Consider the following 26815-nt stretch of genomic DNA (forward strand, 5'->3'; position numbering starts at 1 on the left):
CTCGATTTTTGGAGGTTTACTTCATCTGGTCCGACGATCCATTTGTTTTCGTTTGGGGCCAAATAGCATCTCTTTTCACTCTGCGGTTGTTTGACATATAAATATAGCATTTGAATGACTTTAATATCCTTCTAATCAATGTCCAGTGATCTTTTGATGTCCTCAATTCAATATAGGAAGGGTCATCCATGCTGCAGCTTTATAAACACAATAAAGGTAAATGATTACTCTCCAGCGCGGTGTCCAAAAATACGGCCAGTAATGAAGAGAAATGGAGGAGTTTGAGGAGGAGGCCTGTCATGTGTCATTGGCCAACTCCAAGCCCTAAGATTAATCACGGCAGAGGGGCTGTGTGGCTACACTGTGGCCAGCCCTGATCGATAAACCCGCCTCCTGCCCCTCCCTCGCTCACTCTCCACTTCACTGTCTCTTTTTCTCCCAAACATACACATTGTGAGAACATGTTACATCAGCATAAGTGGGGAGATGAATTGATGACATTTACAGCCACATTTGTATTGATTACAGACTTTTGACTTCCATACTGCTCCTCTTTAAGAAGTGGACTTAAGAAGATGCACTGTTCTGGCTTTTAGTTGAGTCCATTTGCAAAACCATCAGTTGAACATTACCGAGCCTAATGAAAAAGAGCATAAAATCACCCACTCCCAGAGTTACTTGTGCCCTTTATACAGTCCAACAGAGTAGTCTGACGGCATTGGCATTCATGTAGCTATAGATATACATTACAAATATAAACCAGGTTTGGCCTCTGGTCACTGAGGAGGAGAATTCCTGATAATATTCTTCAGGGAGTGCAAATGGGACTTTTGGCTTGGTCTATGAGGAGGGCATAATGCAATAACATTGCATTAAAAGGGTCTTTTTCCAGCGTGGCATTGCTGTGCGCCTGTACTCCTCGTGTGAGCCCGGTGCGCTGTTTGCGGTCACTAATGGGCATCAGAAATTACAGCAGCAGAATTGCGCCCCGCGGGGGGACTGGCCTCCTCAGCGGAGCGGAGCACTTAGGCAGTGTCTGGAAGGCTGCAGCCGGAGGAGGGGGCTCAGTGTCACTGGCCTGTCTCATAATTAAAGAAACCCTATTCCTTAGCCACTGTTAGGTGAGCCCTGGCCCTGCTCTATCCAGGGCTCCATCCGGGGCTCCATCCAGGGCTCCCTGTGGGCGACTAATGCGTGTTGGCCCCAGTGTGCATGTGGGCCGGGCAGCGAGCTGTGCGTTTGCTGGGTGTCGAGCTGGGAGCCCTTTGCACATCGCCAATATAAAAAGGCCAGCTGTAGAAGAACCTCAACTGCAAACAGCTAAGGAAATACAAACTTGGTAAGGTCACAAAACCCAATAAAACCACAAGAGCCAAAAAATAAGTGCAGAGCAGATGGAATGTGTCAGTTTAAAAGTAAAGTGGTGACAGAGTTTTAAATGATTCACTTATACAAAATGAGAAATTTGGGTTGATGCTCGCTTATAAATGCGTGCCTCATATGTGGTGCTTAAGTCTGTAGATTTGGTTTCTGCCTAATCCCTCATTTGAAGTAAATAAAAGTAGTAGAGCTGTCATGGTCAGGTTGTTTTCCTCATCTAGCCCTATGCTTTATAATTATTCATATGAAATGTGCTGCTGTTGATGGGCAACAGTCTTATTTTCTGCTTCAGTCAACAGTGCACATTTGTATTTCTAAATTGTGGGGCGCTTGTTATGTAAGGCAATTTTCTGCCTTCTTAAGAGCTGGATCTCCTGTGCATTAATAAGAGGCTGAGCTGCTGGAGCTGACGGTCTGTTGAGGCTAAAACTACACAGCACAACACTGTCTGCTATTCCACATATTAGGCTTTTTGAACTTTGCTCAAGTACAGTACACCGAATTAGGATTTTATTACTGTTATAAACAAAACACAATTTGAGATTTAATATACAAATGTTAGAAATTATGTTAAATGTTTTGAAACAATGCCTGTTTTAGTGTTGTGTCAACACGTTGCTATTATTTAGCAAAATATCATTTTCGATATAATGATATAAAGGTGGGTGATAAATTAATATTTCAGTATTTTGTGGGATAATAATGAGACGATAATGTGCCTTAACAGCCCTGGAAAGGTTCAAATGGCAGAAATATCCCTTTATTATATAGCTTTTCCTTAAAATTTCTATAAGGTTTTTATTTTTATCCAGCTATTATTGTGTTTTTGTTTTCTCATAAAACACATATAGACCTACAGTATACTGGATATTATGATTTTGTATATCTGCAAACAACAGTTTTGATATTATGTTGGAGACAATACAATGGCGGCCTTTACATTCACTACATTTCTGTGAACATAATAAAATACAAACATTATACTGTTACCTGAGTGAGAGATACTAGTAGATAATTGCCCCTCATACTCTCAAGCATTTTCAGCTTCCTTGACAAGACTATGAACCATCGGCCATTATTTGAGCATGTCATTTTAATTCTGATCTAATGTCTGGAACGATGGTGGTTTGTTACACTAAACTGAACAGACATGGAGCTGATCTGGAAAATCAATGAATCGATGTGTGAGCCTCATCTAATGCACGTGTTAATATAATGGGAGAAACACCCATGTTACATAAAGAGAGACGTTTGGAGCCCATCAGACAGTGGTGACTTTAACAGCGGCTGACATAAGTAAAAGTGCAGTGCAGCGGAAAAGCGTGACACGGAGGCTCTGAAGGGGCCTCAGCTGGAGACAAAAGCAGAGATGGGACTGGAGGAGGTGGTGGGACAGGGGGGGGAGGGGCTGTCTGAAAGGCCGTTGTGGTTGGCAGCCGCTGACCTTGGTGACGATGGGTTTTCACCAGAGGTTTCTAATGAAGGCTGATTGCCCAGGAATGGTGAGGGAGTCCAGGGTAAGGGAGGGTGAGTGAGGCAGGAAAAGAGGGAGAGGGCAGGATAGAGGAGAGGCAGGTAATTGCAGCACTTGTGGCTCTGAGGCCCCTGTGATGTTGGGGTGCAGTGGGGAACAAGAGAGATGTCTTTGGTGGTAAATTGTGGAGCTCTGGGATAGGAGGCAGACCCCTAGGCTGTAATTACCCCTCCGAGTGAGCGGAGGGAGAGTGGACAGGCCCAGTGTGGAGCAAGAAGAAGCCTAAGATGGGACATGGGGACAGAAAGAGAGACAGCAGGGGTCCGATGAGTGGGACCCCAAAAGCAGCCGGACAGACACTGGAGCAAGGTCAGGGTCAGTTAGAGAAAACGTGACAGGAAGGGATAGGACAGTGCAAGGGCAGTGTAAAGGCCTGTAGCAGAAGATCCAAATCTCTTGCTCTGCAAATCTATGGTTTAGATTGTGGAGTAAATGTCTATTATTTGTCAATTTGTAAGTTCAATAGCACTCATCCAGAGGTTGGGAAGGCTATAGGGAGGTATTAGGAAGCATGGGAAAAGATGAGTTCTCCGAAGTGGCATATGTCCTGTAAAACAAGCTTATCCAAATAAGGACCATTAAGGCTACTAGAAACAGAATAGGAGTAGTAACATTATGCTACAACAGCAGAGTACACAAAAAACAACTAATGCAATAGTTGCAGCTTCCTAATATCTCATAGTTTTATTAGCATCGCACAGAGGGGATGCTGGTGCTTCACTGGGTGGCTTAGTGGGGTCGGGGGGATGGGGGGTGGGGGGTGGGGGGTCCTCGATCCCAACCAGAATAAGAGTCTGGCCTAAGCTCCCGCTGCCACGGATCAGTATGTGCCGCCTCTCCCCTCGCTGCCTGGGCTGATGTAACTCACTGGAGTGGCAAATTACACCAGACCTACAGCTGTAGCCCGACATTATGATTAATTTGATCAGTAATTTCTCCTGTTTTTCATTTTAATCGCCGCGACCATTCTGCTGTGGCAGGCCTTTCAGATCTAATTAAGATCAATTCCGGTGTAACAGACTTGGCGAGCGCCTTTACCCCGTCAAATCCCCGAGCTCTCCGGGCGTGGAGAAAAGCCACAAGCTCGAATCAATCAACTAGTGGTGAAATCCTGCGGGCTCCCACAATCAGCCCATTAACACACTTAAGCAAATTTCATAATCTGCTGCTGTCTATTTGTCATCACCGCTGTGGCTGTTTCAGGAGGCTGTAGACCTCATTACACTGTACTGGAGCAGGGAGGACATGGGCGGGGCGGAGGTTACGTTCTCACTTTATTTAAGCAAATTAGTCGCGGTAATCTGACTTTGACCATTGACTCAAGGGGACACGTCTGTTGTGGTATGATGTGTGTACTAATGTGGATATTAATGAGGTAGTTAATGAACACAGAATGAAACACAGCGATACCTCAGACACAGGGGATGTAATGAATGCAGGGATTTCTCAGTGCGAATTAACAAAGAGTATCACACATGTCCCGGGAGAGCAGAATTACAATAGGACATTAATTGGAACATAATGAGTGTTTGTCTCGCGATGGCTCAGAGCTGCGTTGGCCACATAAATAGATGAATGGCTGGCTGATTCTGCACGCTGGAATTATGAGAGGGAAATGGGAGTGTTATCACTATTATGCTAATTTTATTATGGTAATTATGGCTCGACTTTCTTCCAAAGTCCTGCTCCTCTGGGTAAATTATGGAAATACCAAAACACCCACCTTTGCCTTTAATTAAAGCTTCTAAAAGGAGCATGAGCACAACATTTAAACGGAGTCTAAGGAGGCCTCCAGTTTTATGAATAAGCCAATAGTTTGAGGATGGAAGGAATAAAAAGGCAAATTTATATAACAAATAAGTACAAAATAAGTAAAAAAATAATAAGAAAGAAAAGTTTTGGTAACAATAAATGTATTTAATTAAACCTTAAGTAGCCTTAATAAATGAATGAAACTTGCAGCAAGACGTAATTCATAATGAACAAATAATTTATTAAGAATGATTCAGGCTTGCTATAACTACTCAATTAATACCCTAACTCTTGCCCTTCAATTAAATATGCTGTTTATACAATATATCTGTACTGGGGCATGACAAACCCAAATACATGGAGGAAAATTAATTTGAATTAGTTAATATCCTAACCATAACTCTAACCCTTCAATTAAGTAGTTATTAAGCTTGAATCATTCTTAATAAACAATTTGTTCATTATGAATTCAGCCTTTCTTCCTGCTTTAAGGCTGAGGCTGTGTGTGGGTGTAACTGCTACATCTATGCCATGACATATGGACATACATTGTATCTTGAATGCAAAAGGCCACTTAGAAAAGCATGAGGTGACAGGTACGAGTTAGAAATGTCAATGTCACACAAAATTTTAAACCTGAATGGTGCATTTCCTTTAATCGTTGAAAGGATTTCACTAATAGTTATGAATGGACTGAATAAACAGAGTGGGAGCATTAGTAAAGGGTGCACCTGCTATTTAAATCCTATTGAGAGCGAGCTGGGGGCGGTGGCCTGTCCTTGGCGAGGCCCTCCTGTGTGACACTCCACAGCACTGACCCGGAGAAGTTAAACCTTTTATGGCCATTCTGCTGGATACACACACGCACACACAAACACACACACACACATTCCATAATCCCATTTGATAAGGCAATATCTTAATGATAGCCGATGTGGCCCTTCATCCCCTCAAAGGTCTGTCCTCAGTCATCATAATCAGTCTGCTGCTTCTTTTAGAGAAGCCAGGCTATTTAGTCAAGGGCCTCCGCATCACTCAGGTCTGGACAATGTGCGAGGGTGACCTGTAAGACTGTCCTGAACTTTGAAACAAATGCATCCTGTTTTTCTGCTATTTTGTGTGTTTTTTGACATTTTCAACAAGGCACTAAAGGATTTTTTACTTGTATTAACTATAGAACAAAGTGGCAAGTAGTAGAGCATGAATGGTTTGGAAAGAAAGACATCTTCAGTTTGTGACGAATAGGTGTCCCCTTTAACGTTTAATGTGTTACAATTTTGATTTCTTAAAGCAGTTTTCTCATTTATAGAGGAGTCTACATAGTGTAACTTGTGGCCCCATAGTCTAAAAATGAGCTGAGCAAAAATTGGTAAAACAAATGATACTTTATGCTAGTAGTACTGCAATCATAAACATACAGAAGTAACTATGTGTTCATATTCAGTGTTTTTTGATCAATAAAGGCAATAAGTGAGATTTGTTTTCCAAAAATTGTATTCATTGAAATTATTTAAATATGGGGTCACATGTCGCTTGCACTGCTTAAACTGCAGTTAAACATGTGTAACTGCTTCTTTTTTATAGTAAAATGCGTAATTATGATCTGATATCTGCCTAATATCTGAATGACTATATGATCCCTAAGAGCCAGCATGAGGTCAGACTGGACAGTGCGGTTGTGGCTAGTAGCCTTTGGAGCCCATTAAAGCAGGGCTGTTTTTCCTGGTGAGTCTCAGCAGGCCGTGACAGGGCCGGAGAGGGCTGCAAGGGAGGAAACAAATAGCCCAACTCATCCTGGCCATAAAGAAGGTTGCACCACAACCCAATAAGGCCCTGACGCTGATGAATGTGACCGGGGACAGAAAGGCGACCCTGCCCAGTCTCCTCCAGAAATGAAACCACAGGGATATAAAATAGGTTATTATCGGCACACTGTGACAGCAGGATGGACATGGGCCAAAGATGGACTGATAGACAAAAGAAGGTTGATTAGGAATAGCAGCTAACATAGAAAGATTACTGTAGACATCCCCAGGTGAATGAAGAGGTTTTGAAATCTTCATCAGCATGACGTGAATACAGTTCACATAGCCGGTTTGTGAGGTTACATGTGTTCAATTACGTCAAGGCTTTCAGGTACAAATACATATTCAAATAGCTTCACACAGAGCTGCCAGAGTCCATTTAAATATTTCCACTAGATAGAATACTGACAGTGTATCAAGCGCTGTGTATAATGCCTAAGCACCGCATTTTCTCAAGGTTGACCTGGCTCACATCATATCAAAGTCAATTCATGATTTAAATGTTCCACTTCAGGGCTTTAAAATGAGAATAACTTGGGTTGAATTGAAAATAAAAAGTAAATTTCAGGTTAAAATGTGCTCTTTGGTGAGTCATAAAAAATACATTTATATGATTTTTTTATGGTTTTGTACTCATCTAAATGACTTCAATTTGTAAAGGTGGGTGATCTTTCAATATGCTCTATTTCTTAAAAAAAAAAGTGTTTGAGCTTTAAAACCAGCCAGTTGGATTATGTGTTTTACTATTTTGACCACTCTTCAAGAAAATTTTGTTTAATTCTGATAATTCAAAGTCAGATGTGAAAATGTCTACTACCTTGGAACAACAAAATACAAAGTTTTAGTATTAATCAATCCTGCAAAGTTTACAGGAGAACAATGTAACTTTTCTGGTAGAGTGTGCACCAACTGCTTGTCTCCATGAAGATGTGAATGTTCTACAACATGACAATAAACATATTCATCATTTATTCAGTTACAGATGTTTTTATTGCCCCTTGAAAAACATGCATGCATACTGTGAGTGGACTCGCCTCTTCACAAATCTAACCCGTGACTTGTCAAATGCTTGTCTTCATGGAGATAGAAAAATTAAAAGCCAAACTGTGGAACAGTGTAGGCAAAGCAATATGGTAGACAAGCAGATGACAGACTCCACATAAAAAAATACACAGTGTACTGTACCTTTAGTTTAAATCAGAGCAACAAGAGTATAGTACATACCGGCAAAGGCATGGGTGGGGTGACAGGTGATGGCAGGCTGCGGGCGGGGGACTGGTTTGGCCGGTGTGGGGGAGATTGCTGTGGCTGTCCGGTGGAGGAGCACGTGGAGCCCGGGGAGGGGACGGAGGTCTGCTGGCTGGGTGGGGTCATGTGGTGTTGGGGCAGCTGGTTGTGGCTGTGGCTCTGTTGGTGCTGCTGCTGCTGCATCTGCTGGAGCTGCTGGAGGTGCTGGAGCTGGGAGTTGAGTGATGAGGTAGCTATGAATCAAACAGAATCTACATTAATATAGTGTAGATGATATAGACTCACACATAGAGTATATAGAATAAGACAAGCACAGACGGTTTGTTACTGATGGAATCTCTAACACCTCGGGTACAACATACAGGTGTGGAATGCACAGGCTGAGTGCTGAGGGATACATGTAAATTGCATAGTGCCACAACAAGGTCCTCTAGGGTTTTCCTCTAGCGACAGTCAGTGAATTTAATTTAAGTAGTTGGAGGACAAAGCTATCAAGTCTGACTGACATAATTGCTCTCATCGCAGCCAAAAGTCTTCATTGTCACTTGGAAAGAGCGAGAATCTTTGGTTTAATGGGTGAAAATCTTACAGGAAGAAGACATCCATCTAGACTGCAAGACTTCTGAAATAAACCCATTAACTAATTGGATCCAATAATGGCACACCATTAGGACCTAATTTCTACATTTAAATGCTTGTAAAATTTTATGCCGTTCTAAAAAAATGTTAATGCTCTGGCTGAGAACGATGAAGACAAGGCTGCATGCAAATTACCCATAGGAACCAAAAGTCTGAACCAGAGATTAGTCTCCTATAATGGTATTATACAATAAGATATAACAAATATAACAAATGCTTAAAAAGAAAAATGGGATCATAAGTCCCATGAAAACTTTTTTTGTAAATGTTTTGACCTTTACAGCTGCATTAAAAGAAATAAAAGTTACAGGTCAGACATGATTCACCACCAAATCAAATGTTGACAGAAATGTTCTGGTAGCAGTAAAATGCAAAAGATGTGGAAAAGAAACAGTTGTGACTATGGTGGTCAAAGCTGTGAATACGCTGTAAACATGTGTGCTTACATCTCCGTCTGGGCTGAATGGCTCTGTTGTCAACACAGTTTTATTGATACAGGATGTGTATGCTTTGAATTTACTTCAGGGGTAGCAAGGCAATGTATAAAGTGTGTAAATTGTTTGACCATGTTTGCTGAAGTTATTCACTGACATGTGATTTACCCGAAAGACTGAGTAACCCTGATTTGACAGAGCACTGGTGAACATCGACAGAACAGCAGCTAAGATAATAGTAAAGTGAACACAGGAGCGGACACGCTTGTATACATACTGGATCAATGCGGCTAAATAATGTATGTATAGTTGTCTCATAAAAGATGAATGAAACATCAGGTGAGGCATGTCTTTGATTCGAATGGTCACTCCGAGTGTACGACGGTCACAGATGAAGATTTGATGAAGACCAGCTCTTCCTGCTCTTCCTCGCTCTCATGAAACGCAGCAGAAAGCAGCCTGCTGCTCCAGGCCCGTAAACAGCACATTTTTACATTCTTCTACCTCCTGACACATTGACACCTCTCTCACACCCCCACCATGAATTATATATCATCTGAGCCAACGCCAAGAGTCCAATTCTCACTTGAAATGTTGGGGCAAGTTGTCTGGCAAACGCTCAGCCCCTGACAGGACCCGCTCGGTTCCTTTGCAACTTCTCCACGACAAAATGTTGAGCCTTATTTAAAGATGGAATAAAGTGGAACAAAGACAGAAAAACAAAAGGAGGGGGCCGCAAAATGAGATTTCTGTCAGAAATTATCGAAACCAGGAAAAGATCAAAGACAATTGGAGAATTTCCTCCAGCGCCAGCCATTACGCTGAGGAACAAGAAGCACAACAAAGAATATGAGCCAAAGCAAACAAATACAGAGGGAATATGGAAGAAGCCCCATGTGGCCTTATTATAAGGGCTACACTGCAGGTAACTATATTCTTTAACAGCAGTGCTTTATAAATTCTGTCATCTTGTTAAGACTGTCAGGACCACTGACCCTCCCTTCGCCTCTAACTGGGCAACTGGCATTTTGAAGCTCATTCTTTTAACCACAGCTGTCTGATTGCTTTGCTCGAGCACATAATCCACACAGCTTGTCTCGGCTAATTGTTTGTGCTCCTTTCTCAAGCAGACACAGGGCTGACGACCAGAGTGGAGCTTCACTTATGATGGAGCGAGGGCAAAAGGCGCCCGCTCCTATACAGCTCATTATATCTCCCTCTGTCTCGATGTTGCGTTTCGTAGTCACTGGTCCCCGACTGCGATACAAGCACTTCTGCCACTTAGTCACATGCCTGCAGGCTGCGAGGCTCACAGTATCGCTGCTCTTACTGCTTGCCTATGTTAATGTTTATAATGAGCAATAACGACGCAACACTGGAGCAAGGCATGCCGCTAAAGGATCAGAGACTACATGGGTCAGAGCATTTGAAGCTCCATTTAAACATTTAACAACAATCATGGGGGTGCGTGAAACATCAGACCTCCAGCCCCATCTGCAGTCTCTCCTCTAGGCTACTTTGTTCCTTTCCATGGTGGCACAGAAGAAATCAACTGTTATCTTTGACTGTCCCGGCCTGGCTTGTGAAGTAGTGAAGGACGAGGCAGACTGATTGTCAGAGGTCGAAAGGCGAGGTCAGAAGCGACTCATTCGTCAGACAAAATGCTATTTTTGTTTCCTGTGGTTCAGGAGTGAGGGAGGAACACGTCTGCTCTCTCATTACCTGCTCTATCTAGTCGTATTGCACCTTTTTTCTGGGGATGGGCTAGAATGCTTGTTTTCTTTTCATCGCGCCACATGTGAGTTTACCCCTCTGCACTGTGAATCTCATTTCTAAGATACATGACTCTGTATAACTTAGGTTAGGGCAAAAGTCGCATTTTCTTTTTTCACTTTTTTAGATGAAAAAGTGAAAAGCACATATACTAATATAGATAGAAGAGTGTTGTCACATAAATTATAGTAAAAGTGTTGCTGAAAATACAGCTGTCACAGTTTTAACAAAAAGAGAACAAACAGTGTGTGCATTACAGCTGTGGCTCACGTTCTGCTGTGGGAGTCCATAAAGCACAGTCTCAATTGCCTTTTCAGTGAGTCACGCTGATAATTACTCCTCTGGAGGTAAGGAGATTTAGACTCTATGAGATCTGGTAATTATGAAGGTGGTCAAAGGAAGGTCATTTGTCCTCAGCAGATTAGATGGAGCACTTCCATACTGATGAAGTGGATAGCATCACTGCTGCGGCTAGCCCAGTGCTAACCTCCATTAGCCCTGGACACTCATCACAGCACAAGGCCCTCAGATTCTCACTGTAAGTGTGATTATAACTGCTCACCATGTCAGCTGGATTTCACATTACATTCAATGGACAAATGTCTTTTATATCAGCTTATTAGTATTTAGTATTTATTACTATTTAGTTTTATTGTTGAAAGAGCATCATTATTGCCATAGGATTACAAACAATAAACTAAACCTTTTAGGTTTAAGTGCAGGGTAAGATGACTCGAGCTTTGTGCTACTGTGTGGAACTGATGGAAGATGCAGAATAAATAGTACAAAGAGGATGTAATGTGCCACTGAATAAAAACATGACTCCCAGCGCAGCAGGCAGTGTAAGTGCCTTAGTGCTGCAGCAGGACTAGGCTAGCACAGGAAATACAGACAGTTAAGGATTGAGAGGAGTAGCACAGCCACAGGATTTGAGAGTAAACCACATTGCTTGTAGGGATCCAGAGATAATGCTTTTACTTTGTGATGCAAGGCAATATCAAGCTGTGTTGTAGAATTCTCACTCTGGGGGAAGCATTTCAAAGAATCAAATCCTCTCCATGGAGATGTAACACATAGGAGAAAGCCCCTGTGTACTCGATAATGTTGTCCTTTTGGTGTTGCTTACGCAAGCTTATTGATTTCCAAAGTGTGGTCCAGGGATCTCCAGGTAGGCCTTGAGAGGATTCCAGAGTGTCATCAGAAAAATATGATGTATTTCCTTGATTTACTATAAAGTGTGATGTGCACTCTTGCCTCACGGCCCTGGCTTGGGCTCCCCCTGACATCACGTGACTCATTAGGACTAACCCTGCATCAGATCTACACTATTGGCTTGTACATTTTATAAAAAGAAATAAAGCCCTTTAACCTGTTACTTAATAGAGATAATCCAAGAGCATGAGCAAGTTATCTTCAGTTTTGTTTGAACCCTCATGGCCTATCAGTAGAGTTTCACTTCTGAAACCACAGGTGAGAGCTCGGTCTAGGGTCCCTCACCCTGGTCTTATGAAGCCAGCTGGACAGTGCTCCCTGAAGCCTGTCTGCCTGGCAGTACACGTTAGCTTATTACAACGCGTTCACGGTCCCATCGTGTCGTCAGACCAAAGCAGAGGCCACGAGTAAAAGCCTCATGCAAAATTTATGTTCATGCGGCTGTTTCAGGGGCTGGAAAAATCAATATTGCGGCCTGATGCTGGGAGATGACTGAGTGCTCTCTGACTGACAGTAAAAGCTCAAAGAGATTCAGGGGCTACGTTTACTGTTCTAGAAGTGGAGTCCAATAGAGTTGCCTTAATAGTGGGGTTCACCTTAAATTTGAATTTTATTAACGATTATTTGGAGAAGTTGTAAAAATAGGCCATTAATAAAATAACTCTATTGTAACATGTATTGCTGAAATTGTATTGCAGTTCATGGGCAACTATAACACATTTTAACTCAAATAGGTAAATTAATGAGTAACAAGAGAATTTGGCAACATCATTGCTTTTGTTCTCCATGCTCTTGAATTAGGACTGGGAACTTTTCATATTTTTGGAGTACCAGTACTTAAACAATACCTGTTTTTCAATTATTATCTAGAATGACAAAAATCAATGTTCATAAATTCAATTTAATACAGTTTCTCTGAGAAAAAAACTATCATTTCCATCATTTATTTGTGGTCACAGTGCTTTCTATAGTGCTCTTCCAAGATCACACCAGGCATAACACACAACTATGCATAAAATTTCATTTAACATGTTACTAGCCTCTTTTATTCATTGTACAAATGAGCTTCAACACCCAAGAGAATCTCAGAGTAGGGCTGCTGCTCCACTCGACTGAGAGAATGCCTCTGTGGAGAGGTGTTCCGGACATGTCTTTAGGCTGGCCAGGAAACACCTTACAATTCCTGGAGGAGCTGGAGAAAGTGTTTGGGGTGAAGTCCACAATATGCTTATAAAAGCTACCCTTGTGATCCCACCCCAGATAATTTGAGGAGATTTAATATTACAACAAATTTTATTCAGAAATGTATTCAGGTGCTGAACATTCAGTAAATTAGACTATTTTAATCTAATGGTTAATGAATTATTTGCAGAACAGAACAACAGTGAACACAATTTGACAGCAAAAGATAGACAACAGAGGATAGTTAAAGTGTATTATATTTCTGCAAGCAGCAAAATATGACTTTATTATTATTATTATAGAACGATTGTGGGATAATCAAAAGGCATCGTGGGTCTGAGGAGGACTTCATAAATCTTTTGTTCTGCGTTGCTTGGCTTACATATGCTTTTGATAGCGCCGCATACCCACAGCACATTTGGAGAAGAGTGTGAGAAGAGAGCAAAAAAGAAAAGTGTGAAAAAAGAAATTCAGTGGGATGAAATAAGCCCAAACAATGGGATTTGCTTTCCATTCTTGTGCCTCCATCTTGTGTCTTTAATTATTCCCTTTGGTTGTCTGAGGGAGCGTGTAAGCACTTTCACACAGCACAACATGCCCAGCAGCACAACTGTCTGCCTCAGTCATGTGGAGACTTCTGAGTGACATCAGCCTCTTGTGATTATTAATGCTGTTTAATACAACACAAGGCAGCCACTAGGATTGAGGGAAAAAACAGATTTCGAAATGCATGTATTCAAAATGCAATGTGAATGGAATTATGTAGAACACGAGCACTGGAGATACACTTTACCCACTGCTACATAAACAATGTGCATAGAGCAAAATGAAGCCTAATGTTTTGTAGACATGACGAGCGTGTATTTGATAACAAGAACCAGGCGCATTTTTGTACACAGCATTAAATGGAGCCTCAGCTGATCCTGGTGGGATCCTTTGTGCCGGTTTAGTAGTTTCTTCCTGAATCGCATATGAGATATTTGAGAGCCCAGAACGATGTATGATGAATGAAGTACCATGCTACTTATACGCTTATCGTGCTCACTGACTAGCAACAGGTTCAGCAAAGGGCAGCGGCAGTAAATGAAATTCCGCACCCGGACAATATATCATCAAAAGAAATGTATGCACCCACGAAACTTGCGAGGCTTCTTCAAATGCGGACAAGGTGCCTGACGGGGGCTAGGGATGGGATAGAGGGGGAGAGGGATACAGGGAGGAGGGAGGTTTTTTTCATTGGATGGGTGAGTAGCAAGCTAGAAGGAGCAGCAGCAGATTTTGTTGAATCAGTTCTATTTTCATACCGGCTGATCTGTGTCTTTTAACCGTTTCACTGCCACTGGAAAATGGAAGTACCAGGGCTAATTTCACAGTGAGGGCTCGCTGAACAAAACCCCCCACCGTCTGTGAAAAAAATGTGCTAAGTCTACTTTGTCATTGTGAATTATGGCAGTGTAATGCAGGCATCAGCGTTGTGTACATGGGATGAATGAGGGCATATGTCCAGGAGACCAGCCACTGAATTTTTATTACAATTTTATGTTTACAGCCTAGAAATACACAGGATGTACATTTGATGACATGTTTTTTGTTTTCTTTTGTTTTTTATCATTGCATCTCCTCTTTTTAGATGTGTGGATAAGACTTTTTATTCTTATTCATTTTTGGGGAAATAGGTAAATTCTTATAATCTGAAAACATGAAAGGTCATTATAATAAGTGTGCAATTTCTTGTTAGATTTAAGTCTATTTTGAGTTATTTATGTTTATTTATAGATGTATATTTTTTTATTCTCCTACTGTTCCTGTACGCCGTGTTGCAATACTGGAATTTCCCTATTTAGGGACAAATAAAGGTTGTCTTATCTTTATCTTAAATTGTATAATGGAAATCTATATTATAATTGTATAATGTATAAAATTGTATAATGGAAAATTACATTATAATATAGTTTATTGATGTATATGTTCAAAACAATCACAACAATGTTATGGATTATTATATTCACTCTTCATATTTCTTAAATGTAGTTATTGTGTGTATCGCATATTTTGGAAATATTTGATGCTTCTGTAAAAATGAAAAGTGAGTAAAATGAGACTTCTTTCTTTGATAGAAACATGCACTTGGGCTTTTTGTTGTAAGTAACAGATATATGCCTCTGAACACATCCAGCGCTGATGCCACAGGATGGTCTGTGATGTGTCTACTGTTAGTCCAGAAATAGCACCCACGGGACCAACGCGCTCCTCAAGCCTCCTGCGGGACCTTTTAAGCTGCACTGATACCGATAAAAGCCCCACAAATCGGGCCCCATGATACTCGGGCCATTAATTAAGGTAATTAGGCCCTGGTCAGCGATTAGTAACCACAGATAGCTTTTAGCAGTGGCTAGGACGTCCCGGTTGGTGAGGGGTTTGGTTCCACCCCATCTGCTGACAAATGCCACCGCAGGCTCTTTGGTTTCACAGACAGGGAACTGGAGAGCAGTGTTTAAGAATGACCTCTGCGCTCCGACTGGCTCCCACTCTCCCACTACAGCGCACACTATTGTTTGTTCATCTCACTTGTGCCACAAGCCCCTCTATGAAAATCCATACATGTTGTATACAGGAATAGTGGGAGAGGAAGCGTTCACTGCACAGCCTATCGATCAAAATTAGAACATCTGTGCTGAGTGTAAGTAGTATTGATTACAGCATAATGCTACATTGATTTGCTTGTATTATTAAGTCCATGATAGATCTATATTGATGCGTTTGTTTACATCAGAAGTCCGAATACACTTGCACAAGTAATGGATTAAATATAATGAAACTATTTTATGAGGCTTTTACTCATTAATGTAACCTAACTAGCTGCTTTAAGAAAGCCTAGAGCACGTAACTGACAAAGTGGTAAAGATATTGATACATGGCTCTAAATCAGCCATGTATCATAAAACAAGCAGAGTACACATTACCATCCTCATAAACTGTAATAACTCATGGTCGAGCAAAGGGAAGCAAAGGATGCAGGTGTGCTACTTTACACAATTGCACTTTGAGGAAATCTGTGAAAACACTATTTCCATTTCAGTTCAGTCCCATAAAATTACCATTAACATTACAACTCAAGTAGAACACAGATAAATGTAAAATGTCACCCAGTCCTGCCAGGCGGGGATTCTAGTTCCACAAGATTACCATCTCTGTCTGCTCCCTCCCAATGCACCTTGTCTAATAATTCATTTACAACATTTCATAAGTTCATTTTCCCCTCACTGACCATGTAAATCACAAATCAATTTTCATTTCAAATGCTTGACTACAGATTGTTGCTGAAAGCTTCTGAATTGCGGTGAGGCAATATGACAGACCTTTAGCGAATCTTTTGGAAACTGCTCAAAAAAAAAAGAAAAAAGTGAGATGTAATTTCAACAAAACAACCCTGGGCCAAGTGGTCAAGGCATTTACCGGAAGCATGCTACAAGTGTGGAAATATCAGAAAAACAAAAGGGTGTAACAATCTATAATATACCAGGGGTTTTTCAAGCTTGGTGCAACAACAAAATGGCTGATTACAGTTATTAATAAACAATATGCAGCAGTATTTAACTAAAGATATTATGATAATTACATTTCATCTTTTAGAGCATGCATAGTTGTATTGTTGAAACTATTAAATAATTGTGTTAAAAGATTTTTTTAATGAAAACTATTACCTTGATGTGGTGGAGGGGTTTGAGCACCCGAATGAGCCTGGAAGCTATGTTGATAGTGTCACCCATGGACAGGTCAGACTAAAAGGGGTTTAGAATCCCTTCATGATGAGTTCTACAACAAGGCCAGATACGCCGCCCAGATTGGCGTCACCTAGGCCCCACCCTGGAGCCAGGCTTGTGGTGGGTGCTCGTCAGTGAGCAGGAGGAGCAGGGGGAGATCCTCTTGAGAGGAAAAATCGGACATGGAACGTCACCTTGTTTGGGGGGAAAGGAGCCTGAACTTGTGGCCCTCAAAGCCCATGTGAGCAGCAACAGTGACACCTGGAGAAAGGTGATCCGGAACAATGGCCTCTCTCTGATCTGACCCCAAACAGTGTTCTTTTATTGGACTTCTGTGCTAGTCACAGTTTGTCCATAACAAACACCATGTTCAAGCACAAGGGGGTCCATCATTGCACATGGCACCAGGACACCCTAGGCTGGAGGTCGATGATCAACTTTGTTATTGTGTTGTTATCTGACTTTTGACTGTGTTCCTTGTGGTGTCCTTTGGAGGGTGCTCTGTGAGTATGGGGCTTGCTAAAGGCGATCCAGTCCCTGTATGACCAGAGCAGGAGCTGTTCATATTGCCGGCTGTCAGACCCCAGTGCACATTGGACTCTGCCAGGGCTGTCTTTTGTCACCAGTTCTAATCATTGTTTTTATGGACAGAATTTCTAAACACAACCAGGAACCGGAGGGGGTCCAGTTGGCGGACTACAGGATCTCATCTCTGCTGGTTGCAGATGATGTTGTCCTGATGACTTCATTGAACCAGGATCTACAACATGCACTGGGGCGGTTTGTAGGCAAGTGTGAAGCAGCTGGGATGAAAATCAGCTCCTCTGAATCATGGCAAAGGTGGCTTGCCCTGCCCAGGTGAGTGGAGAGCCTCTGCCCCAAGTGGAGGAGTTCAAGTAGCTCAGGGTCTTGTTCATGAGTGAGAGAAGGATGGAACATGAGATTGACGGGTGAATAGGTGCAGCATCTGCAGTGATACTGTGTCTGCAGTGAAACAGTTGCTGCACCAGACTGTGCTAAGATAAGACTGTGTAAAGGAGCTAAGTTGAAAGGTAAAGCCCTTTATTTACTAGTCAATCTATTTTCCTTGCCTCGCATATGGTCATGAACTTTGGGTAATGATCGAAAGGACAAGATCGCAGACACAAGCGGTCAAAATCAATTTCCTCCGCATGGTGGTGGGGTGCTCCCTTAGAGATAAGGTGAGGAGCTCAGTCACACAGAAGGAGCTCGGAGTAGAGCCGCTGCTACTCCACATCGAGAGGAGGCAGCTGAGGTGGCTCCAGCATCTGTCCTGCTATAGAGACTCTCAGGTGGCCTGGAAACAGGATCCCACCAGAGGAGCTTTAAGTGTCTGAGGTGGGGGAAGCCTGGGGGTCCTTGCTTAGACTGATAAGCAAAAGAAAATGGATGGATGTATATTATGCTATGTTATGTGTCTCAATGGCTTTGGTAACCATATTTGATGTCTTAAAAACAGTATTAAATGGCCACAGTATGGTGCTACAGTTCACTACCATTCTTAAATTAGGCTAATATTTACCAGCATTTCATTGAAATCAGTGGGACCTACAGTTATGTAGCAGTGTAATGTGAGGGGACTGTGTGTTTATAGCAGGTTTGCCAAAAGCTTCTGTCAGTGTTTACCAGCGAGGGCAAATGTCAGGGCTCGCTGTGGAGGAGCAGACACAGCCACATCTGATTAACAATATGATTGTCCTCCTCCGCAGCTCCATAAAGACTCTCCCTCCCTCTGTTTCCTTCTTTCTATTTCGGGCTCTGACACTGTGCTGTCCTGTGGCATGGCTGAGGCGGAGTGACAATGCCACCATCCACAGAAACAAAACACAAGTCAGAGAGTGGAGACAAACAGCACTACACTGTCTCACTAGTCACATGCAAAATATATCTGCATATCTCCTCAATACACATATGAATATTTTTGGGCAATTACCAGGTATATGTAACTTAAATCATAAACAAATCATTAACATGTCTTCAAAAGTGAAACATCAGGGGGTGAATTTCCCTCACATCTGCGCTACAAACGACATTGCTGTATAATCCACAAGGGACCATGTGATCATCTGTGTGTAGACCTGTGCCTGAGCCTGGGTGTAAATTTATATGTCTGATTTGAACTCTCTCAGCGCTCCTACATTACGCCTGCTGATTATTTTTCTGCTACTGAAGCCTCTCAAAGACGTTTGTAAGCTGCTTATAGAAGACAAACATTAAACCAGTGGCAGATATCAGTGGTAAAGATGAGAACCCGGTGCTGTATCTGCTGGGAATGCCTGGAACCTGTCTATGGCTGTGCTTCATCTCCAGCAGCACCTCTCACTCTCAATTATTTGGCTCCTGTCACAACAAATCAATCAAATTACTGCTTCAGGACTGTGTGCAGCTGCTCCGATTGCACCGCTAGTTGCATTAGCTTTGAAATGTTATGAGGTCTACATTTTATCACTCTTATTTATCTAATGCAGCTCACCCCTCTGCGAGTCATCTTACAACCTCTGCAAAGTGAAATCATTATAAAACAACCACACCAATTGAAAACTCTTCAAATCAAACAACAATGAGAGTGTGGGGAAACCAAGGCCCCGAATGTGTTGGGATGGCAGCTTCTACAAATTCTTTAATCCTATAAAATTCAAAAGAAATATCTAAATCTATCTTGATGTGGCTGCAGAGGCACAAGGCTTCCCCAGAGCAGACAGGGGTTAAGTCAGTGGGCCGGCCCGGTGAGCTCACCTTTTAAAGGAGCAGCAGTCAGCTGAGGCAGAAGCGATCCAGTCTGACATGTCTAACTAGTGTGGAAACATTTGCCTCTTCCCCCAGGAGCCCACCCTTTGGTGCCGTAATGAGCACAGTGATTTCCCTAATGTGCACCGTTCCAACAGCCGCAAACTGTGAACCACAACACTGTGCGCTCCCCTCAAACGCAGACGCGCCTTTGATTGGCACTGACAGCGGGCTCATTACTGCAGGTGAGTGGGAGCCGACCTTTATCAGGAAGCTTGAGTGCTGTTTTGTGTTTCCTGTGGACGAGTACAGAGGAACAATGCTTTCACCTCACCATTAGAAGTTGGCTCTCTGATGTGATGCGCTGCTTGGCTTTCAGCTCACAGCAAATACGATGGGATATCCTTATTAATATAAAAGAGCAGGCGTAAACTAGCTGCTTGCATTACTCAGAGAAACACGGAGAGGACGAGGAGACACATAAGACTTTGTAGTGCCTCCGCCTCTTGAGCATTACATGTACATGGCTTTGATACTATACAGCTGCTTTTACAAAGTAGGTAATCAGGTGCTGCTTGTTATAAACAGATTAAAATGACAGTAGCTTGTCAGCATCAGTCACACACACTTACACTTTAACAGTGGAAATCACAAAGGATTTTCAAATCATCCAAAGCGTCACATTTACAGACCTCTAGCATGACCCAACCTACTTTTTGTCTCTGTGAAGTCAGCTAGAATTGTGTGCACTCTGTCACTAAAGATAACTTTCTCCCTTGTTTAGTTTCATTGGGAATTTGTTTTTACTGCATGTTTGCAGGCATAAATCATTCTGACAAATAACCAGTTACACTGGAGCCTGTGTTTACGGAGTCTGCCTCAAGATGCTGCTCAGTTTTATTTAAGCAACTGCTCCAACTTTACAGCACAACCCCATTACAGTGATAGTTATTCATCACAGTCGGCGCACTGCCCTGCTAAGCTCACAGCTCTTCCCTAATGTCAACAAAGCCAGCTTTGATTAGCATGGCCAGAATGAGAACACGGCTGCCTTGCTTCTGTGAGAACATATGTACATTTATTATTATTATTAAACAGAAATTATATATTTATTATTATGTTAATATAGTACTCTATGCTCTGATAAAACAAAACTACGCAACACTAGAGAAAATGAATAACTCCATCCTCAAACAGCCTCTCTGAGACAAACAGCCTTATTAGAGGCTCATTAGCCGCCTCATTACATTTAAATACAGCCAGTGGCTAGGCCCCTGGTGTAGTCTCATTACTGTTTCTCACAGTTGTCTTATGTCTGATCTGACACTAATTAGCTGGCAGCGTGGTGCTCCCAAGAAAGAGCTATATTACAAGTGTGATGAATCGGGCTCAGCCGGGGGCCAGCGGGCCGCGCAGGGGTGCGGGGGCAGAGGCCAGAGCTGTGCTTGTCTGACAGAGGTGCTGTGCCAGCAGGCCTCATTCACTGGAGCTGTGATGAGCTCAGACAGGGCAGTGTGGAGGAGCGCCATCTGGCCAGAGGGGCCTGGACACAGTCAAGACATTTAGCTTCACTCCTGACTTGTGTCACTTTCTCTCCACAGAGGTCCCTTCAATGCATCCCCTTCAGATAAGAGGATGTGCGAACAGGCAGTCTGTCAGTCCACACACTTTCAAAAGATCTGCCACAGAGGCATTTCTCTGCACATTTTTCTCACTATCTGGAATAGAGGAGGTTTATCAAGAGCTACACTCCAGAATGGGAGTGGGACAATGAGAAAGACTGGGTGGTGTTAGTTATGCTGCTCTGACACCCAGCAGTGTGTTTGTGGATGGCTTCATCAGATGACTAAGGCCTACGGCTTCTCCCTGATGCACCAGAGAAGGACCTGCTGAAGTGAGAGTTAGACAGGCCTGCTGGGTCCATTACCGCTCACTACTGACGGATATACATTGAGGGGTTTCACTAGATAGAAGTGGGTTTATTAAAAGCTCTGCCCACAGCGCTGGCTGCTGTTATTTATGCATGTTTGTGTCCATTAGGCTTCTACCTCCACATTTCCTCACTCAGGGCATGTGTCCATCCATTTCCACATGAGGGTACCTTCCCTGCACTTTGTGCAGCACTGACATTATTGTAATCTCCATCCCCAAAACACACTACTTTACATGTAGCCAGCATCTTCTTACATTAGAGCACCTCTCTCATCTAAGATTTATGACAGGCGGTTTCTCCATCTATCCCTCAATTTAATGGTATAAAAGAGACAATGTTTTAAACATTAAAATGAAAACCATTTACAACTATGATCAAAAGAGAACACTCGCACATTAAAGTTTAAAGAAGCATCCGTACAGCACTGTGGATGGACAGATGAGATGGAAAGGAGATAAAAAGTAAAGTACAGGGCACTCTTATGCACGCCAAAGAGGCCGAAAGTGCTTTTACGCTGCTCTGCAAAACGTTGACCTGTAATTAATATGGTTGTTCCTCTGGGCAACATCAAGATGGCAGTTTTTTGGGATGCAACAGCTGGAGGAATCTTACCTGGTCAGTGTTTCAGAAAAAACAACATAATGAAATTCTACAAACATAATACATTTAACTGTTTATTTTAGTTTTTGTGTAAAAGACAAGCAGATGTTTGAAAAAAGAAAATGAGAAATTGAACAATGGTCACTGAGTGTCCTGTTGTTAGGAGCTATACATTTGAAAATGTCACGAATAAGTTTGCCTCACAGTGCAGTGTGACAGTACCTTGCAGGTTTTGGAGAGGCAGGCTCATGATGCCCCCTGCGGCGGCCGCAGCCACCAGGCTCTGGATGTTGGCTGTAGGCAGAGACAGGACCAAGCCCTGCTGACTGCCCAGGTGCCCGCCTGCGCTGAACGGGATGAGGATGGGCTGATTCAAGCCTGGAGCCGCCCCGGACATTACACCACCTACTGCGCTGGCCAACTGCTGTGCCATCAGGAGTGACTGTGGACACAGGGAAATACACATTAGGAAAAATGACACAATATCAGAAAGAGATTTATAGTGTAGGTTTTGGATAAATGCTTTGAATAGCAGTCAGACATAGTAATCAGGGTGAGTCTGAGCTCAAATCTACTGCATATAATGTGTACTTTCTTGGTGAATAAGAACTTCAATGTGTAATAGCTTAAACCTTGTTATATTGCCCCATTATGTTTAAGTAGTGTCATGAGTTGTACAACAGTTTATTTATTGTTTTGTTGATAAAATGCACAAATGCAGTCAACAGAACCATGTCTACCTGCATGAGTTCACTTTGTCTTTTGTTTATTAAATATAACTAGTGTGATTCTGCTGACAGTGCTAAATCAAATTGATACTTGTGTTTGGAGCTGGGCAGTCACTTTATGAAATGCAGAGTAAGGGTAAGTAGTGATTACAAAACTCAAGAGGATCAATAGCCTCATACACATATACAGTGTATCAGATTCCACTTCAATTACACCAGTTTTAATCAATGCATTTTAATGAGCTGTTCTTTAGCTGCTGCACTTCTGTCAGAGATCACATCTAATCTTTGTAAAAGAGGTGAGAATGTTTCACATATAAAGCATGTCTCATCCCAGTGAACAGAACCTCCTACAGGAAATATGGGGCTTTGGAACAAATGGAGCACTACTTTAGTCTTTAGATGAGGCATATAACATCACTGCTGTCTCTTCATGTACCCATTCATTCATATTAGTTAAAGTGGAATCGCTGCTGTCATACCCACAGAGGGGAGATATGTTATCAGAAGTATCGCTCTGAGATATTTTGCACAGTGAATCTCTCCTCAAACGTATTTTCCGAGGAAGTGGGTTTGGAAATACACCAACATATTTTTCATTGAGAGCTTTGAGCTTGAAGTAGGGCTTCAAACTCTGTGAATACCCTGAAAGACATTTCAAATCTTATTCAATCTGGGAGAAAACTTAAACAATGTTACGTGTGAGCATGTCAAACAGAATTTACAAATAGACAATGAAGCGGAAGATGGTGAAGGTGCACCAAAACGCAGTGGAATCCTTTCAAATTGAATTGTTCTGGGTAAAATAATGAAAGTACAACGTCAGCATTTGTAGTGTCCGAGTTAAAGAAGCAAAAGTAAGCCTGACTGCACTACATCCACTCCTCTAAGACCCGAGTTCACAAGCTTTAACTTCACCTGTCAGTGCTCTGCAGCAGGCATTGGTGTGCCTGCTGCCTGCACTGGACACAGAGCCGGCCAGTTGAGGACTGTGGCGAGTCTAAAGGCGGTGCACAAAGCACATAGGTGACAGGCGTGTCGCTCTGATAACCCTGTGTAGTACACTCGCCCCCACGCACCTGACACACAGCCCAGTGCAGTTTAGGAGCTATGAGGGTGCAGGTCAGTCCACATCACATCTCATTTCTTTATAGAGAAATCATATCAAGAGCCTTAAAAGCCCTTTAATAATCACAACTCTGTCATTGGTTATTACATTCAGTCAAATTAAAGCTACATGTTGAGAATTCAGGCAAATTCAATGTGGAACTTGAAACTTCAATTTAAAATAATACTTTTTTTTTTTTTTTAAATCAATAGATGGAAATGGACTTAAGGCTTTGTGTTTTTTTTTTTTACAAAAAGGAAAAAAAAAAGAAACCTCGAACCGTCTAGTGGAGCTTTAAAACAACAAAAACAAATTGCGATCACTGTTGGCGGAGGATTTCTTTCTCAACATTTGCTTTGATACACAACAACAGTGCATAACAGATGACAATATCTAAAGCTTCTGAGAGCATTCAAAATGACATTTGCCATAAACTCTCAAAAAGGAATTAATAATTCGGGAGCTTGCTGAATCCTCAAAGGACAATAACAAAGGCGATCCGTTTGTTAGCTGCAAGTGACACATGTTTAATCTTGCTTTTTAAAGTAAATTTAATCTTGAATCGAAGCAGCATATAATCAAAGACAGCCTTTGAACATTTCATCTCAGAGTCAAACTAAATGAGATTGCCAGGCTTGACAGCAGAGACAGCCTCACATGGAAGGGAATAACATTAAAAGACAATTCCACAATTATCAGATGTAGCCCTGATTTATTTATTATTACAGGCGGTTCTGGACAAGCAGGCAGCTGTTAAGTATAAGGCTGCTGCTGGGAGGGAGGCTTTGTGTTTTATGTTTCTTTAGGCTGGGTGCTGTTCCACTTTAGGAATAAAGGCTGAAACTAAAATCTTAACCACCGTAACTGGATTTCTTAGTTTCAAAACAAAATCTTTCTTCATCCATTTATATTACTTAAACTTCAGAAATCACTGTCTTACTTATCTTTAAGTTCTAACAGAGTCATATAATAACAGAGTCATATAATAACTTTACCTGCAGTAAACATAAGTTAGTCTAAAGAATCCCTGCCACACTTCCAGATTAGCAGTTCACCTTGGCTGCTGGTTGTTGTGCCTGTTACTTTGGTCCATGCGCTTCACACATGCTGTAAAAGCAGCTATACAGTGCTTGGCAGGCCTGACAGCTGAGTGTTGAGAAGTGGTCTCCTAGGGGCCACACAAGTGCATGGAGTGTGTGCGTGTGCTGGACTCAGGATGGGGAAGCGGACCCACTCAGAACTGGATATGGTACCAAGCCTCTCTGCCCATCAGGGGAGAATAGGCCTTTCTATCTGCTTGGCAGCTCTGGCACTGAGAAATTGCCCATAATCACCCAGATAGCAGACTTTTGTCATCCTAACTGCGAGTGGGAAACAGAAGGAAGGTGGATTCATGTTGGGTAAACTACCATCGGATAATGGTTGTTCGAACAATATCCGGCTCTGGAGCGAGAATCTATCAAAACATATTGATCCTGGAACAAGAGAATTGGGTATGGCATGCGGAGCGCCTTTGTTTCTGAAAAGTGTTAGCTTCACAGAGACTGTACTGACAGCATTAATATATTAGACGGGGACTGTTGAGAGCCGCCTGCTGTGGCTCTGCCTCTAACTGCTGCAGAGACCAGATGCCTTCTTTTTCTTGCTTTATTTCTTATCTATACCAGCGCTGTGGCCCTGACCAGGTATCCATGCTCACAAAAGACCTTTTAATTAAGTGCATTTATTTGTGCACACATGATGCAGGGTTTTCTTTATTGTAAAATGCTGTCTAGTAAAAGAAAATGTTTATCCTGACGAACCCTGACTGTCATGAGTGCGTGTAGAATGGCCTTATTATAGAGGCTGGGCCGACTTGCTGCTCTGTGAGGGTTAAGCGGTGACATTGAGCAACACTAATGAGATAGATGTTCATTAAACACTGCCGAGCCACCGGGCCAATAAATCCAATCAGATAGGACAATGCCTGATTGAGCTATTAGCAGGCTGGGCTCAGACTCTGCTCCTGCTTGTTTTGACACAACCTGTATTGTCAGCTCATTAGTGCCACAGCTCAATTACATGTGAGGATGTGCGCTGACAAAATACTTTAGAGCAGGGAGAGCGCACTGTGTAACATTTGGAGATGGGATTTTAACACATTGTTATGGACCCATTTTAAAATGATTTATAAGCCAGTGTGCTGGTACTATGAGTTAATGAACACTTTCTCTATTTCCTTTTCATTTAATTGAAATTCATGAATGATGCCTAATACTAATTACATTACATTATTTAAACATTTGATTAAATGTAATGTGTACCATGAGGCTTACCTGTGGTCCCATGGGGTAAGCAGGGTGGGACTGGCCCAGGTGGCTCTGCTCAGAGGGACTGCTGCTGGCGTCGGACTGCACTGATCCGTCCCGGGCCCCTGGGAAAGCAACAGGTGCATTCAGATGAAGGAAGCAGACTCAATATGGCACAAGGTGAGTTTAAGTAAGACCAGAATAAACACTGTACATAAACACATCAGAGGTGCCATGTGGAGCAGAGTAAAGCAGTGGGGAAGGTGGGAATTTGAACTTAAGTGCTTTATCAATAACCACCACAGCACTGAATAAATTACCAGGCGGCACAGGCTCATTGATGGGGATGATGCTTGCGCTGGCTGGGTCCCCGATGGCCCAGATTACTGCTGAGAGATGGGGCCCTATTATTCAGCCATTTACATCACTGAGTATCACTCATCTAAACCCACAGTCGCCTTTTATCCAGGGCCCACAGCTACGGGACACAATTAGACCTGTTTCAGCGAGGGCAGAGAGGAGCACGGAGACAGGGACATGATAATAAGCCCGCTGATGGCTGCAGGGAAAATAAAGGACACTCACAATTGGATATCACAGCAATCACTATCTGAGAATCTCTCCACTGCGCACTAACTGTGGAGCTCTAAAAGGCGGCTCTGACCCTCACCCTTTGACCTCAATGAT

The 26815-nt window shown here is 42.4% G+C and overlaps 1 protein-coding gene across 1 annotated transcript in view; it reads right to left on the minus strand.

The window, feature by feature from the left end:
* pou6f2 (POU class 6 homeobox 2) overlaps positions 1-26815 on the minus strand; it is a 65965-nt gene that overhangs the window by 27001 nt on the left and 12149 nt on the right. Inside the window, 3 exon segments of the mRNA XM_055230246.1 lie at positions 7696-7952; positions 22227-22446; positions 26156-26253. Coding sequence (XP_055086221.1) covers positions 7696-7952; positions 22227-22446; positions 26156-26253 — 575 coding nt within the window.

The sequence above is a fragment of the Periophthalmus magnuspinnatus genome, chromosome 20 (assembly GCF_009829125.3).
Source record: "Periophthalmus magnuspinnatus isolate fPerMag1 chromosome 20, fPerMag1.2.pri, whole genome shotgun sequence".
Taxonomy (NCBI): Eukaryota; Metazoa; Chordata; class Actinopteri; order Gobiiformes; family Gobiidae; genus Periophthalmus; species Periophthalmus magnuspinnatus.